Raw genomic sequence first — 16,699 nt, forward strand, 5'->3', positions numbered from 1 at the left:
AACCAGAAGCTTTCTTTTTGGATCTCTCATGTGGGTGTGGGCCCCAGACATTGGGCCATCTTCTGCTGCTTTCCCACATGCCTTAGCAGGGAGCTGGATTGGAAATGGAGCAGCTGGGACTTCTGGCATTGCGGTTGGTCATTTAACCCAGTATGCCACAGTATACCACAGCGCTGGCCTCTGTTACTTTTCTTATAACAAATGAATTTTGTGAGCATGGGAAGCAGGGGCTGTAAGACTGTGCTGGACAAGCTCCTATGAAAGGCGCAAAGGACTGGAGCCAGGAAATTCACAAGGACAGCAACATGCAAGTTCAAGTGCAGATGGCTCAGGTATGACTCAGGGCAGAGGTGGTGGGATGCAGAGGAAGTTGCAGAAAAATGATGGAAGCCAGGGAGGAGACGTGGAGGATCCCTGAAGCCAACTACGTGGGTGCAGGAAGAGGAAAAAGGAGGTGCGAGCTGCCTGCCAAGGGAATTCTCAAGGGCTGAGGTCAAGGGGTGGCCGCTCCTTTCCTGGGTCCTCAGCTTCAGGTGCTGGTTGGTTGGATGCTCTCAGAACACACTCTCCTCTTTGGTCTCAGACATGTAGGGGGCACCCAGAGGACAGACACCAGCTCTCCACAAACTTTCTTTCCACTGCTCCTACCCAGGGACTGCACAGAGGAGGGCGTACTGGGAGCAGACAGGCTCTGGCAGCATCTGTGAGCACACGGTCACTTCCCACAGCCCAAGATCTCTGTAAACACTGCACTCAGGGGACAGGACCTGCACAGGGTTAACAGACAGCCTCCTAAAGGGAGTTGCACATCGTGTTTTGAATAAAAATCCCTTTGTTGTTTCACAGGGCTGCAGCAAGGGCCAGGAAAAAGCCGCCCCCTCTGAAGGCTGTTTTTGTGACTGTTCTTTGGTGCATTGTTCTAAAAATGGGAAATGACATGTTGCCGTGCCAAAGGAAACACGCACCTGCAGGGAGAGGCATACCTTCTGCGAGGCTGTTTCTTGGAGCCTGTGCGCTCAGCTGCTGCACAGCCTTGGGCCCAGGGGGTCATGGTGTGTGGCCGACGGGTGCAGGTGCACCTGCACGGAGCAGGATACCTTCTGTGAGGTGGCTTCTCAGAGCAGGTGCGCTCAGCCACTGAACAGCTGGCTCACTCCCCAGAAGGCTGTAGCAGTCAGGGCTGAGCCAGGCCAGAGTCAGGAGTCTCTTCCATGTCTTCCATATGGGTGCAGGGACCCAAGCACTTGGGCCGTCATCCACTGCTTCTCTCAGGCCATTAGCAGGGAGCTGGGACACAAACTGGTGCCCATCCACACCTGAATGTGCTGCCTCCACACTCCAGGAAGCAGACAGAACATCAGCATGCATTCTTTCTACTCCTTCTTGCTTTCCTTTGCACCTCTTTTTCACCCTGATTAGTCTAAAAAATTACAATGTGACTTTCAATGTGTCAATCAATAGACTTCTTCCAGCAGGTGGCCTCCTGGACCATCAGACTGGGTACAGCTTGAAATATGTGTTCTGTATCTGTAGACATTCAGGGATACCTGTTTCTATCACCATGTGCGTATACCTGTAATCAGGCCTTGAAATCTATCAAATGTGACATGAGTAGAGTTCAGATGTATTTGTGGCTTAGGAAGAATCTGATTTCATCAATGGATTCCATCTTCATCTAAAGGCAAGCCTGGCATCTTGGAGACCCTTGGGAGCAGTGAAGGTGGAGGGCGGGTGATAAGAAGAAACAACAGGACAGGACAAATTTCAAACTTTCTGGAATTTTAGCTAGAATTTCCTGCCTGAGTGCATGAATTTTGCAAATGTGTTGGCAGAGAGCAATATATGGGAGGGGGCGGAGTCGTGTCTTCAGGGTCCCCTGGTAATTGATACAGTCCTGCTGGGCATTCGAGAGTGGAATAAAAAGGATTTAGAGTCTAGTGGGTGCAGGGCCTATACACTTGGGCTATTTTCTGTTGCTTTCCCAGGCAGCTTAGCAAGAAGCTGGATGGGAAGTGGAGCAGCTGGGACTTGAACTGGTGCTCCATGGGATGCTGAGTCCACCGCCCCACGATGGCAGCTCCTCCCCTGAGTGTTTCTAATCTGGTGTAGATGCAGCACCTGCAGAGTGGAGTGTGTAAACATATCATCTACGTTGGCTTCAGATTTTTTTTTTTTTTACCAGAAGTTCTTATTCATTTGTTGGGCATATACATCTGGATGGCCTGTTCTCCTTGGGTTTACCTGGATTTTCAAATTGTTCTGCAATGACCGTCCAGATGACAAAAAATGTGGACCATGCTTTTTGTGCGGCTCACATTTAGAGAGGGTCACAGATGCAACCTAACGTGCCCCAAGGAGATGGTTGCCCAAGGTGCCCAGGTTGGCACAATGTGGGCTCTGTGGAAGGGAGAGAATGCCATCAGCTGGAACTGCATGTGCCACCATGTGGAGGTGTGACCAGCATGTGTGCCTCTGTGCGAATCAGTCAGCCTAACCTTGTCCACGGTTGCACCCCCAAAGCAAAGGGCAGAAAGGGGAAGCAGCAGGAATGGGAGGCAGGGCCCTCTCCTTGTGCTGGGCAAGGAGCTTGAACTTCATCCCCAGGGCAGGGTGGCTGGGATGGGGTTAAGGCAAGGCATGGAACTCTCCTAACAGTCATGGGGTGAATATTGTGAGAAAGGCAAGCCTGGCATCTTGGAGACCCTTGGGAGCAGTGAAGGTGTAGGGTGTGTGATAAACTGACACTGTGGATGAAACGAAGATTGCAAATCCGCTGGCCTTCTTCAGATGGGGCGACTGTTCTGAATGGCTCCAGTGGGCCCAATGTGATCACATGGGCGCCCTGCAAGTGCAGGCAGGAGGTGGCAGAGGAGGTCAGAGACACTGGTAGAGAGCTGCACTGCTGGCTTTGAAGATGGCCAACTGACTGTGAGTTGAGTCGTGAGGGTGGCCCTTTCCCTAGAGCCTCCGGAAGGGGCGTAGCCCTCTCACACCTTGGTCATTGGCTGAGCGAGATCTGTCCTGGACTCCTGGCTTCCAGTGCTGTGAGATCATGAATGTGTGGGTTTCTTTTAAAGATTTAAACATGGTATGTCTTTGAAAGGTGGAAGGACAGAGAGAAACAGAGAGAGGGAGCTCTCAGCTCTTCATCCCCAAATGCTTGCAGCAGCTAGGCCTGAATCAGGGCAGGAGCCAGGAGACAGGAACTGAAGCCAAGTCCACCATGTGGATGGCACACACTCAGCTACATCAGTGTCACTGCTGCCTCCCAGTGTCTGCAACAGCAGAAAGCTAGTCAGGAGCCAGAACCTAGGAATGCTAATAGGAGACTGATGGATGCCTGGGGTCAGGAGGGTCCTACTCCCTGCAGTCCTGCCCACTGTTCCTCGCCCACCCCTGCTGGGAGCCCCTGACCAGCCCTCCACTCTGCCCTCGAACTATGGGGTGTCTACTTCTGGGACGGGAAGGCACGAGGAAAACCAAGAGAACCTGAGGAGCTGTGTGCTTCATGGTTACTCAGAATGACTGGGTACCATGAGTCCATAACTGCAGGCATCTTATGAGTTAATCGGACTTTCACAACTGGCTAGGGATTCACACCCTAGACAAGGACACAGATCTGAACCCCCTGGCTTGTTAATTCCGGAACTGGAAACCACGCTGGCTTAGCTGAACCTATTGTCAGGATCTTTTTTTTTTGTATGGGCCCTGGTTTTGTAACTGGAGCTTGTTCATGGAAATGCGCTGGGTGGCTCATGGTTGATGACTCACCTCACATTACTGCCCTGGGGCTGTCGGTGCATTCTGCAAGCGCTGAGGAGAAACAGGCCTTAATTGCACACTTTGGAATGCACCGTCTCTGTGGTTCCATCACGGTCCATAAGCCTCCTTATCAGCTCGCCAAAGCCATTTCCAGCAGCCATGGGCCTGTGGGTGAATTACTACCCACAAACCCCTTGTTATTCACAAACAGCAAGCACTCCTTGCATCAGCTATAAACCCGAGGCAACTGTGACTGCCTCATCTTGATAAAGTTGGCAAGGGCTGGTTTTGTTTCCTCTTCCTGTCTTGTGAGTCATACATCGACCTGCTGCCAGGCCAGCCTCGGCCATCTCGTGTCTCACACTGCAGCTCCCCCAGGCTCCACGTCGACCCAGGCGGGGTGGAGGCAGGGGCTTGCGGGGGGTGGGGTGGGGTGGGGGCAGCCTTGGGGTCCGGGCAGGGCTCCTTGACTTCCCTCCCTCCTCAGCTTCCCACAGGAGTGAACCCCCTTTGCGTGTGGGTGGTGAGGGTAACAGACACCTCTCAAAAACAGTTTTCGCCCAGATTGAATTTCCTTGACCTTGTGACGAAGGAGCATGGTCTGTTCTCCCCCAAACTCCACAGACATAGGAAGGCGAGCGCTGGAGGAGTGCTAGAAACACAGCTCTTATTTTTTTTAAATCTTTGCTTTATGCAGACACATGTTTAGATTTTTCTTCATTCTGTTTGTGCTGAAGACCTCTGGACCACAGGAAGCTGATGTCCATCTGTGTATTTTTGAAATCAGCAGAGTGATGTCAAATGACTCTAGCTGGTCGTGTACCAATAGTAACATATTTACATATTTTATGCGATAAAATCTAATACCTGGGTGGACATTTTATCTCCTCTTTCTCCCATTTTTCTTTCTTTCTTTCTTTCTTTCTTTCTTCTTTTTTTTTTTTTTTTAAGATTTGCTTAATTATTTGAAAGGTAGAGGAACAGAGACAGAATTTGCCGTGCACTGATTCACTCTCCAAATGGCTGCAGTGGCCAGAGCCCAGGTCTGGTAGAAGTTTGGAACTTCATTTGGGCTTCCCACATAGGTGGCTGCTGCCTAAGAACTTGGGCCATCTTATACTGTTTTCCCAGACACACTGGCAGGGAGCTGGATGGAAAGTGGAGCAGCCAGGATTCACACAGGCGCTCTTATGGAAGGCCTGCATTGCATGCTAAGCCCCCCTTCCCCAAATATTGTGAGCCAAGCATGAGGTTTCTGCAGAAACTGGGCTGTCTGTGGACTGCCCCTTGCCTGCTGGGTGTTTGATGCTGTGTAACTGCACGCAGACAAAAAGGGCCCTGGACGATCGGCCGTTTCCTTCTGGTTTTCGTCCACTCTGGCCCATGCTGCCTGCCCTTTGTGCGACAGATTCGGCCGTTTCCAGCCTCCCGTGCTGCCTCGGCCAGCTGTCAGCAGGCACGTTCCTGTGGCCATCTCCAGCCCCCTGCAACAAGTCTAATTGCATTCCATCCTCAGATACCTGGCTTGCATCTGCCCTCACGGGCTGGGAACGTGTCATTAAAATTCTGAACCTTTTATGGCCCTGGATCCTTATCTGTCAGAGCGCCATGCTCACCTAGGCGGACCCAGACCAGCAGAGGCCAAGGTCTACGTGCTTGATGATGACCTGGATGGAAGGGCGGGGTGAGTGAGTGGGAGTTAGGGCCGCACCTGCAGTGGAGCGCCTCCTCCAGCTTTGCCAACGCCCCCTCCTCCGCCGGCCCTGGAATTTTTACTGTCCCTGTCCTTCCTAGGCGCAGACAATGGCGCAAGGGCGCGGCGGTTTACAGTCTGTGTGCACAGCCCGTGTGGCTGTTCCCAGCAGGGTCACTTGGTTCACTGGCCCCAGGGTCCTGCGCTGGGGACTCCACGCCCTGCGCTCTGCAACCGTTGCTTGTGCGCAGGGCAGATTGAGGAGAACTTGGGCACACGCCGGCCTATGAGCTAGCCACAGATAGAGGCACGCAGGCTGTGGTTTCTGCAGAGAGAGGTCAAAAGTCGGCCCCGCCAGCTCCCCTCTGGGAACATTCTGGAATCAAGGCAAATTCCAACCCGCCTGCCACACCGCCCCTGTTTTTCCAGAGAATTCGAATTCCTTAAAAATAAAATTCAAAGCTCCTATGGCTGACACGAGATCCCCGGTCTAGGGCCGCTTTCCAGCGGCTGGCTGTCCCCACAGGGCGGCGGCCTGAGGCGAGCCGCGAGCCCCCGGGCAGCGTGGCCGGTGCTGCCCCCTCGCGGCCGCCAAGCGCGGGGCGCGGCCACGCCGCCCACGTGGCGTCAGGGCGCGGGGCCTGCGCGGCCTCCTTCCTGCCCTGCAGTCCCGCGTGGGTGTGCCGCTGCCGTGGGCGTGCGTGTCCGGCGCAGGGATGTGTGGATTTGATTTTTAATATCGATAGGGACCAGCTGTTTAGGACAAGTTGTATTCTTTTTTGGGTCACGGATACCGAGGGGTCTGTGCCAAGGCTCTGAAGTGGGACCAGGAAAGCAGGTGCCCTCTGGTTCAGGGGAGAGCAGGTGCCCTCTGCTTTAGGATACTGGCATTGCAGGCGCTGGTTTAAACGGCTGTGTCACAACGCTGGCCTGCTGAGTGTTGAGTTTTGTATTGAAAGGACCAGAAGCTGTACCGGGTGGAGTGCGCAGCTCAAGGGAGTTGCACTTGGCCAGGTGTGTGGAGAAGACACCTTCCGGGTTCCCCCGGCGTGATCAGGCAGGGACCGGCTGTTTGACCTGTGCACTTGGAGGGGGTACACTGTGCCAAAGGCCCTTTAGACACACTGAAAGTAGAAGAGTCAGGGGTGGTCCTCTCGCACCTGCTCCAACTGGGGGACGGACCTACAGCTTGCCCGGGATTAGGACCAGACTTGGGGTGGCAATGAAAGGGGAGAGGGTGCAGGTGTTTTGGTGACAGATGTCAGAAATCTAGAGAAAGGGGCTTTGGGAGGGGTCAGAGATTTCTCCTGGGGTTGTAGGGCAGGGCTCAGCTGCCTGCTGCGGGTCCTGCCAACCCTCCCCCACCAGGAGCTGAGCTGCTCCTACAGCAGGTACAGACAAGATCGGGACCACGGATGTGACATGCTTGTAGTTTATTGAAGGACACAGGGACTGGCTGGGGGAAGGGGAAGGGTCAAGGGGGTGTGGGCTGGGGCAAGGGGCTTCGGCAGGTGGAGGGTGTCTGCCTGGAACTCCCCCATCCTAAGCACATTGTGGGCTATTTACGATCTTCTCCTAAAACGAGAAACAAACAGAAACCCCGCATGCTGTGGAGTGAGGCAAGGCTGTGGGTGAGATGGAAAGTTCACCACCTTCTCTGGCCTAGGGGACTCTGGGAGAAACAATGGTGGGTGGGGCATGTGGTAGGGCTTGCTTTTCTGAAAAAGCCATTTGAAAAGTGGCTGAGGGAAGTGCCTGGAGCTGAGGTGGCCCTGCTTGTGGGCAAGGCTGGGACACTGGTTTCTCTGGTCCAAGGATTAGGGCCCCTAGCGGGATGAGACCGCTGCCAAGGGGCGCTGGTTACCGTGAGCTTGATGATGTCCTCTCTGACCGTCTGGGGCAAGGTGTCCAGCACTTTCTTCATCTTCATCCCTGAGTCCTTCAAGCTGTCTTCAAGGTTGAAGGGCTGCAGGGACGTTTCGTAGTCGGAGGTCACGCCCAAGAGGAGGCTCTCAATGACGTGAGCGAAGGCTGGGCAGATGTTGCCTGCAGATGCTGGAGCACAGAACAGAAAGCACACAGCGTGGATGCACACGGCCTGAGGCTGCAGCAGCTGCAGCTCCGGCCTTCTGTGCCTGGCCTGAGCCTTCCCTGGACTTCCTGGGCTGGCGCGTGGCCAGGTGGCGTTTGTTCTTTCCACTCAATTCTGGGCGGCAGAGTGTGGCTCACAGAAGCTGCTGAGCTGATTTTTAAAGCAGCCTGGGGGCTGGGAAGAATTCACTGAGACCGGTGGTTCCTACTGGGACCTCAGCTGTCATCTGTGGTCAGCAGTAGTCAGGGCCACCTGTCGCTGAGGGCTGGGCCTGGTCCTAGCCCAACACGGGCCTCCCCACTTGGCCCGGGAGAGGTTTGCATGTGGCAATGGTGGACCTTGTGGTTTGCTCAACTTGACCAAGACCAGCCTCTTGTGCCGCTGTCACCATAACTGAGTGTTCCCCAGGCTGCTGTCCTTTTTGGGCCCCTGTACCCCTTTTCAGGGTGTGGGGAGTCTCACCACTCCCTACCTCTGTCTGCCTCCATCTTGCCAGAGTCTCAGAATCTCTGTCCTTGAATTCTGTGCTTTGAACATGGACATAAGGCCTTCCCAAGGTGGCCGCTCCAAGTCACACTCCATCCAGAGCTCAGATCCCTGCTCCGCGACTTCCTGCACCCTCAGGAGTCGCTTTACCTTATCAAGTACTAAGAAGCTCAGCTTTGTCATCTATGAAATGGGCACAATATTTCTTCTTCACAGAGTTGTAAGAATGAGAAGAGGCGTGTGTGGACAGGTTAAGAATAGATGTTCTCCATTGTGTGCGCACGAAAGTATATGAATGGATGGTGTGTTCCCAGTTCATCCCCTTCAAGCAGTTCAGTCCTGTTTTCCTGAGTCCCCACCCCATATGCCGTACCCAGCTCTTCTAATTCATACATTTCAGCACACAAATGATGTCACGTCCCCTGAGAAACGAATGGTGTTCTCTGCCAGCCCATTGTTCCACTCCCTTTCGGTTTGCATTTTCTAACCCCCAAAGGGCCGTGAAACTCACATCAAGGAGTTGTGTGAAACTTTCCGCTGGTGATTGTTTATGAAAACAACAACTACAGCAACAGCATATTCAGATGGGAGTGGGAGAGGCTGAGGCAGAACGAGGCGCAGTTAGGTAACTTAATTCTCAAACCACAGGGTGTATGGAGGGAGGAGTGAGCCCCCTCCCTTCCTCCCTCCCTGCTTGCTTGCTTCTATTCCTTCTCTCTCAGCCACAGTGGCAACAGCTTGGAGTCACGTTTGCTCTTTTCACAGACTACAGAGTTGGTTAGACCTTTGCCCGCTGGGCTGTCACCAGCCCAAGGGGAAGATATCAACTGTGCTATAACCCCAGATTGGGAAGCTGTGCCTTAGCTTGGGTTTTTTTGGGGGGAGTGTATGTGTCTCTGCAGCCCGCGTTGGGCTGCCAGAGCGAGGTGGAGGCTCCGAAGGTCCCCAGGCATCTTGGAGTCTGTGCTTTGACAGATCCTGTATTCTTCCCCCACTTGCAGGTGCACTTGCTCCTCCTGCAGGGGGTCTGCTCCTCCCCCCTAGCCTGTTCCCTGGAATTCTCAGGTTGTTGGAAGTAGAAAAGATGGCATCCCTGCTAGTCTCCTAACAGCCGCAGGGTTCTCCCCAAGTCCCCCAGATGGGATTGCTCACCAGACCCCCTTTCTGACTTGTGTCTCGGGCTCTGCCAGAAGCTAGAGAGGGATGAGCCCACAGAACTGGTGGCCAAGAGAGCTCCCTGGGGCGAGGGATGCTGGACACTCACCAGGGCTGCAGTGGAGAGCCAGCATGGCCAGCACGAAGGTGATGGCAAGCTTCATGGTGCAGAAAGGGCAGGTTCTGGGTGGTCTCTGGATCTGGTGTTCTGTGTGAGACGTCCCTTCAGGAGCCTTTTTATATCCTGCAGGCAGCACCCAGAGAGAGAAGAGAGCAGGGGCTGGGCTCTACTCATGGAACTGCACTATTTACTTGGGCACTGACTTGGCAGAGTAAGTAAATATTCCCCCCTTTTTGGGAAGCAGTTTCTGTACCTTTTGAAACTGAACCCACACAATGGTTTCTGGGGGATGGGGGAGCCCAGAGTCCCATGTGGAGGTGGCGAGAGCAGCCCAAGTCAGAGGGCATTGTGACCTGGTCACCTGGGTCCTGTCTTTGAAGATAGGCATCAAGGTGATTTAGATGAACAGAGGCAGGTGTTGGTTCCATCACCACAGGTGAAAGTGAAGCCCAAGCGGCAGAGACAGAATGGGGACACAGGACCCTGATATTACACTGGACTCCCGTTTTTCTCCTCCAAGGAAAGTGGTTGGACCTTGGGTCAGAGCAGTGCCGTGGTCAGACTTGGAGGAGACTCTGACCAGAACTTGTGAGCAGAGAAAGGACTTCTTCAGAACCCTCAGCAGAGACCCTAACTCTGAACTTGGCAGGGTTAATGCCCTGCCCAGGCTGGGTCTGTTCCGTTCCAAAAGTGCCCGCCAGCTGGGCCCTACTCGATGGGCACCTGCAGTTCTTATCACCCTTGACCCCCTAATGGCCTTGACCCTCTTGACCATTTCCTTGTTTGAATGGTTCTCTCCCCTCTTTCCCACGGCTCTGTTCTTCCCTGTTTTCCCTTCTGGATCATTCCTTCTTGTTCTCTTCAGATGTTTATTCTTCTCTGACTGCTCTGAAGTTTTGTTGGTTCCCAGGCTCCGACCTCAGCCTTGCTCTTGCCTCCCTTGGTCACGTCTTGTGGTTTCCATCTTTCTCAACGGCTGGGCTTCTGACACCTGGGTTGGCTTTGTGGAGTCGGCTCCTGCTTGGCTTCTCAGCCTCCCGATTTGCTCCCCTTCGATGGTCTGGGAAAGGCCATCAGAACAATCTTTCCAAACCCCACTGATCATGTTGTTCTCCTCTTTGAAACCCTATGAAAACATCCTTTGTCTAGCAGGACAAAATCATTCAGGTGCAGTTTACCAGGCTCTGGCCCATTGTCCAACGCCCTTCGCTTCTTGGCTCCCTCACACAGCGACTGACTTGTTCTTACCACTTACGGATTCAGGCATCCCCCCTCTCCATGATTTTGCTTTTACCTTTGCATGAGTTAAGCCGTATGCCTAGGATTTCCTGCCATGTGCAGTTCTCCCAATCCTATTTATATTTCAAAGCTCAGTCACATATCCATTCAGTCATCCATCCAACCACCCACTCATCCAATCAATGCTTTTCAGCACCGAGTGGACCAGTTGGGTGGGCGAGCCTGCCTCGCTGGCTGAGACTTCGCTGGGCCTGCTTCACGGTCCAGGTTTCCGCATGCCCAGTTTGCCTCCACCTCCTTCCCTAATGAGCACTGAAGGCTTCCTGATCATAGCTGTGCACCCCGAGCTTCGTTGCAGCCTTGGTGTTCTCCACAAGGATGTGGTAGTGACTGAATCAGCACAGTGCTTCACCTGGGTGCAGTGAGGCAGACAAACAAGGATGTAATCCACGTTGCTTATGCTTCAGGGGTGCCAGGATCAGCCACGATAGAGATCTACTTACAGGGGGAAGTGGTCTTCCAGAACAAGTGGCTTGAGGCTAAGGCCCTTGGGCAGAGAGGATTCTTGGAAGAGAAGAGTACCCACCATAGTTCTCAGATGGGGAAGACTCCGGTGGGCCTGGGAAGCAGAAAGGGTCCTTGCAGCTGGGTTGGGAGGGGTGAGATTTCCCCAAGGTCTTGTGCCTGTAGTGGTGGGAGCCTCAGGAGGGTATATGAAGTCAGGGAGAGGTGTAATGTGTGTGCCTTTCTGCTGAGATGACCCTGAGTTGCTAGAAGCTTCTCTGAGATATAGAGACAACTTGGGGGAACAGGGCTGGGGGTGGGAACGAGCGCTGTTGAGTGTGTCAGGTGGGCCCATCAATGATGACTCTTCGTGCGTGACTTCCCTCTGGTGAGCCGGCCCACTACGTGGTTTTTCACTGGTACGAATCCTTTGCTTGATGAGCCTCTCCAAACCAAGGTACATGATGCTCACTCCACAGGCACCCTGGAATGAACCCATGAACAAGGCCTTTGTGTCACCCCGAGGCCCATTCACAGAGTGAAAAGCACAGCTTCTCAGCTCTCCGTGTATCAGGACTGGCCCGATGAGTTACACGCGGCCCTGAGACGTGGCTGAGAACAGGGAAGACAGATCTCCAGACCTGACTGTGAGGTGATGGCTCAGGCAGGCTGCAGGGCGATAAGGGAGGCTCAGAACAGAGGGGAAGGGAGCAAGGAGACTGTCTGGGTTTGCTCATCGGGGAATATTGTATGGAAGTGACAGGTGTGTGTATTTCCAGGAAGACAAACCATCTGGAGGGGAGGGGAGAGCTGGATTGATACGATTTTTTTTTTTGTTTTTTGCTTATACTTATTGTTTTTATTGGAAAGATTTATTTGATTTATTTGAAAGGTAGAGTTATAGATGAGGAGAGAGAGAGAGAAGCCACCACTTGCAATGCCTGCATGCTGAATGCCTAAGGCTTGTACCTGTACGTCTGCACGCTGATTGTGTGCGAGCTGTTTCCTTGTCCCAGCCTGCTCAGGGGTGAGCCAGCAGCAGAGGAGCTGGGCAGGCAGGACTGCTTTCTTACTGGGCCTGCTGCCTTCTGGGGAGCTTTCACTTTGTTCCTGAAATGGTCACCAGTGTGTATTGAATCAGCCCTAAGCTTAGCTGCTCTGGTGTCCTTGGCTTGGCTCCAGATGGGTGAGGTCGCCTGCAGGTTTCCCTGCGGGTCAGCTGGGAACACCTGGGAGTGTTTTGTGGGCCATTTTTGGGTTGTAGAGTGAGGGCACCTCCTTGTTCAACAGTGGGTGCCCCCTGGCCTGACCGTCAGGTGACACAGCCCCAGTGGCTGTGTGGAGTGGTCTGAGGAGAGTCATGCAAGAATGTAAAGAATCCTGTGTGTCCCTCTGCAGTTCCTTTCCTGCTGCCCTTCTTTCCCCTTAGTCCTGGGTCCTCTCTCCTCTCTCTGCCCCGCTGTCCCATCCGGTGAAAGCAGGTGAGCCACATGCCCTCGAGCTGGTGAGGGGGTATCCCTGGCCACACTGTTCTTGGGTGTGTGGGACTGCCCAGACTCAGCTAATGGGAGTTAGAGGCCTGACCTGGTTCTGGGTGGCCCATGACTGCCACCTCCAAGTGCCCCACACAGGCTTTTCTGACCTGGTCCTTCGGAGAGTCCTGGAGCAGTGGTAGGTGTTTTGCTCACCAGGGCCAAGAACTTGCCAAGTTCATGCTCCCCCCACCCCCTTCATGGAATGGGACAAAGAGGCAAAAAGTGTCAGCCAAGGCTGAGAGCATAGCATCTCTTTGTCTCCCCCGCCCTGTAGTGTCTGAAGGCCTTAAATCCCTCACTGGGAGTCCGAGGCTGGACCTTGCAAACCTCCCTGAGCACCTGCGGAGGGCTGGGAGCAGGCGTTCCTGCCTGTGCAAGGCAGTTACCTGGGCATCGTTCTGGAGGGAGATGAGTTACTCTGTGACGGGCATAGCTCCTGGTGGTACCTCTAGGTTCCTTGTTAGGACCCTGCTCACTCCTAGGTTCTCACTGTGAGCAACCTGATCATGACTCTGGCCTTCGAGAAAGGTGCAGGGGAAAGTATCGCACTGAATGTGGAGGTGGCAGGGTGCCAGGGGCCTGGGACTGTGGTGGAACTGTCAAGACCCCAGATGGGCTACGCTTTTGTTTTCATGAAGCTTGTGTGGGTGTAGGCTGTCAAGCCGTGCAGGGTACCCCTCAACTCCCCCTGCCCACCCTGCACTTAGGTGTCTGGTAGCAATGGTGGTGGGGGAGATTCTGGCCCAGCGGCAGCCCCCCAGTCATGTCGGCGACAGGAAGCGGTATGCTGGTGGTGGCTTGATGCAAGTCCTGGCATGGCCTAGCCAACAGGTTGGTCTTGGGCAGGATGTTCTAAGCCCATGTATACCGCCACTGGAGGAGGACCAGTGGGGCTTGGGTCAGCTCATGGGGCCACTTCCTGGGACCAGTTCCCTTGCTCCAGCCTGGGGCACGGGGGGCCACTTGGTTTTGCTCAGGCAAGAGTTCCAGGCAGAGCAAATGACTGCCCCTTTGTGGAACACTCCTGCTCTGGGCACCACTGCAGGAGGGAGGACTGGGCTTCAGCGAGGGCCCACCCTTTGTGTCACCTTGTCCAAGCCTGGAAGCCAGCAGCAGAGGGAAGGCTGGTGCTGTGGCAGATTTCGGGGTGGAAGGAGGGCAAGGAACGAGGATGAACACAGACACTGGTTTTCTCCAGGGGTCTTGGTCCATTTCTCAGCGTGTCCCTCAGCCTATGCACCAGAGCGGCTGCTGAGCACCTGCAGAAATGCTGCTGTTGGCCCAGTGTCCGAGTCCCTAGGGGCTGCAGAGTGGCATCCTGTGGGCACATATTGCCAGCTGTACGCACAGGTGTGAAGTGAGCCGGTTTGTGCTGTTTCACGGTGGGCATGGGCAGCTTTGGGCACAGCTTGGCTCCCATGGGGCTGGGCCACTGGTAGAAACACCCGGCAGGTTCTTTGTTCTGGGGTAGGGACCGTGAAGTCGATGGAAGTCCCTGTTCGGCAGGATGGAAACTGGTTCCCCTTCATTGTGCGGGGTGACCCTGGGGATTTGGGCCACGGCCTGGGGGTTGGGAGCCAGTCACTCGGTGGCCTTTCCTGGGGCGCTCGCTGCTGCTGCCGTGGTTGCTGACTTGGGCAGTTCTTTGTTCTGCGCTGACTCATCCAGGGCCTGCCCTTGCTGCCTGTCCGCCCTCTCCCACCTCTGTGCCCTGAGCTTGTCCCCACTCGCAGTTGGCAGGGTGGGCTGCAGGGCGGGGGGAGGTCAGCTGATGTGGCTGCGCACGGGGCACAGAGAGGCAGGCCGTGGAGCGGCTTTGCAGGGCACACACACAGGCAGGAGTCAGGAAGGCAACCTCGGGCTCCTTCTGTCCCTAACAGCCTGAGGCTCAGGGAGAGCCTCCACTGGGAGGCTGACCTGGTCAGCCTGGTCCTGTCCCCACTGGGTGCCTCATCACTCTGGGTTCATCTACTTACAGGGGATGGGCAATTCAGTTTATGCGTCAATGAATAATCTATCAATTAGCTATCTGCCATCATTATCTATTAGTCATCTAACCTATCTGTTAATCATCTATCAATCATCTATCTCAATTTTTATAGCTAATTAGTCACATTTCATATTCGTGTATAGCACAGATACAGCAATGTAATATATGTTATATGTATTTATGCATAGCTTATTATAATGCTGATAGCTAGTACGACTAAAATAAAGCATGTTTTCCATCTCCAGCTCCTGTGCTGCAAAGGGGCAGAGGTCCCTTCCCTGGGCTTGTGCTGGCCTTCCTGACGTCCTCTTGCTGACCGTGCCTGGTGCTTGGCAGCCCCTGGCATCAGCCCTTCACTGTCGCTGTCCAGCAGCCATGTGGGCTGCTCCTGGGTGACTCTGGGCACTGTCCACAGGCCTCCCCTCACTGTTTTTTCTGCCATCCCAGGGGCATTCCCGGAGGTGGAGAAGTCTCGCGGCTCCCACGCTGTGTGGGGAGTTGGCAAATCAGGGTGTATAAAATCATAACACTAAAAATCAACAAACACTGGAGTGTACACAAGTACGTGTGAAAACACAGCTGTTCCCTCCATAGTTTACCTGTTTACCTAGCTGGGCCTTGATTCTTTGGCCATGGTCTGGTAAAGTAACATCTTATGTGAGTAATTAACCAGGAACAAATACATGAATTTTTATAAAACAAAAATGTCCATAAAAAGTGAAATTTTGACACCCACAAAACTGGACAGTTTAATTTTTTTGATTTATTCTTAGATCTGTGGTGAATGTCGAACAGGAACATAGTTTTACTGCAGAGATGTTAAGATTCAGTCTAACATTTTCTGTATGGACTAACTTGTATATTTATCAAACAGAAATACTATACATTAGGTACTTTCACTATTTATTTGTAGAGATTTATTTTTCCATTTGAAAGGCAGTTACATAGAAAGAGAAGGAGAAACAGTAGAGGGGGTCTTCTATCCATTGGGTTCATGCCCCAAATGGCCTCAATGGCTAGCTCTGGGCTGGTCAAGAGCCAGTAGCCTCTTCCGGGTCTGACATGTGCTTGCAGGGCTCTGAGAAGCTGGGTCGTCCTTCACTGCTTTTCCAGGCACATTAGCAAGGCACTGAGTCGAAAGCAGAATAGTTGGGAACTCGAACTGGGGCTGCCCACAGAGAGCACCTGCACTGCAGGTGGCCACTTTACCTGCTTAGAGCAGCTCTGGCCACTTCTTTCATTTTATTCTATTTTTTTTAAAAGATGTATTTATTTTGGGCCCGGCGGCGTGGCCTAACGGCTTAAGTCCTCGCCTTGAAAGCCCCGGGATCCCATATGGGCGCCGGTTCTAATCCCGGCAGCTCCACTTCTCATCCAGCTCCCTGCTTGTGGCATGGGAAAGCAGTTGAGGACGGCCCAATGCATTGGGACCCTGCACCCGCGTGGGAGACCCGGAAGAGGTTCCAGGTTCCCGGCTTCGGATTGGCACATCGGCCCGTTGCGGCTCATTTGGGGTGTGAATCATCGGACGGAAGATCTTCCTCTCTGTCTCTCCTCCTCTCTGTATATCTGGCTGTAATAAGAATGAATAAATCTTAAAAAAAAAAGATGTATTTATTTTAATTGGAACGGTTGGTCAGTGATAGCTGCCCAGGGCACTGGAGACGAGGGGGGCTAGTCTGCTCCGGCCTGGCATATCTCCCAGGCCTCAGCCTGGAACAGAGGAGCCACAGGAGCCAGTTACGACACCGACCTGGCGGGATTCCAATTGACCAATAGCACACCTGAATGGACATTCCTTACATAGTTGGGGCACAGACAGCCCCCTTTGCCTGCCCACTCGGCTAGCGGGTTATAAAACCCCTCCACCTGTATCTCAGCTGCCCTTTTCGCCTCCTCGTTTCCCTCTGCGCGAAGGGGGCTCAGGAGCGGATTTTCCAATTAAGTTTCCATTACAACTCTGAACAACTTGCCAATATTATTCCACCAGCGGGCGGGCAGGCGGTGGTCATCATCTAACAGATTTACGGTGAGGAGACACGGAGAAACACCTGCGTCTGCTGGCTCACTCCCAGATGGCTGCAATGGCCAGAGCTGAACCGATTTGGAGCTGGGAGTCAGG

The 16,699-nt window shown here is 53.7% G+C and overlaps 2 protein-coding genes across 2 annotated transcripts in view; both read right to left on the reverse strand.

Annotated features, from left to right (window-relative positions):
• LOC101523324 (mammaglobin-B-like) overlaps positions 1–16,699 on the reverse strand; it is a 233,567-nt gene that overhangs the window by 18,023 nt on the left and 198,845 nt on the right. The gene's annotated exons all lie outside the window — the stretch shown is intronic.
• SCGB1A1 (secretoglobin family 1A member 1) lies at positions 6,894–9,571 on the reverse strand. Its single transcript, XM_012930261.2, has 3 exons — positions 9,298–9,571; positions 7,320–7,510; positions 6,894–7,030 (listed from the first exon to the last, which is right to left on the reverse strand). Exons 1-3 carry the CDS (start codon positions 9,350–9,352, stop codon positions 6,998–7,000), a joined length of 279 nt encoding a protein of 92 aa, XP_012785715.1. The 5' UTR covers positions 9,353–9,571; the 3' UTR covers positions 6,894–6,997.

This window comes from Ochotona princeps, chromosome 4 (genome assembly GCF_030435755.1).
Source record: "Ochotona princeps isolate mOchPri1 chromosome 4, mOchPri1.hap1, whole genome shotgun sequence".
In the NCBI taxonomy this organism is placed as follows: Eukaryota; Metazoa; Chordata; class Mammalia; order Lagomorpha; family Ochotonidae; genus Ochotona; species Ochotona princeps.

Excerpts from the sequence above, each read along its gene's own strand:
- SCGB1A1 (XM_012930261.2), bottom strand. The coding sequence starts at position 9,352 with ATGAAGCTTGCCATCACCTTCGTGCTGGCCATGCTGGCTCTCCACTGC. Across the intron at positions 7,511-9,297 it reads GGCTCTCCACTGCAGCCCTG|CATCTGCAGGCAACATCTGC; the intron begins GTGAGTGTCCAG and ends TCTGTGCTCCAG. Across the intron at positions 7,031-7,319 it reads AGGACATCATCAAGCTCACG|GAGAAGATCGTAAATAGCCC; the intron begins GTAACCAGCGCC and ends TTCTCGTTTTAG.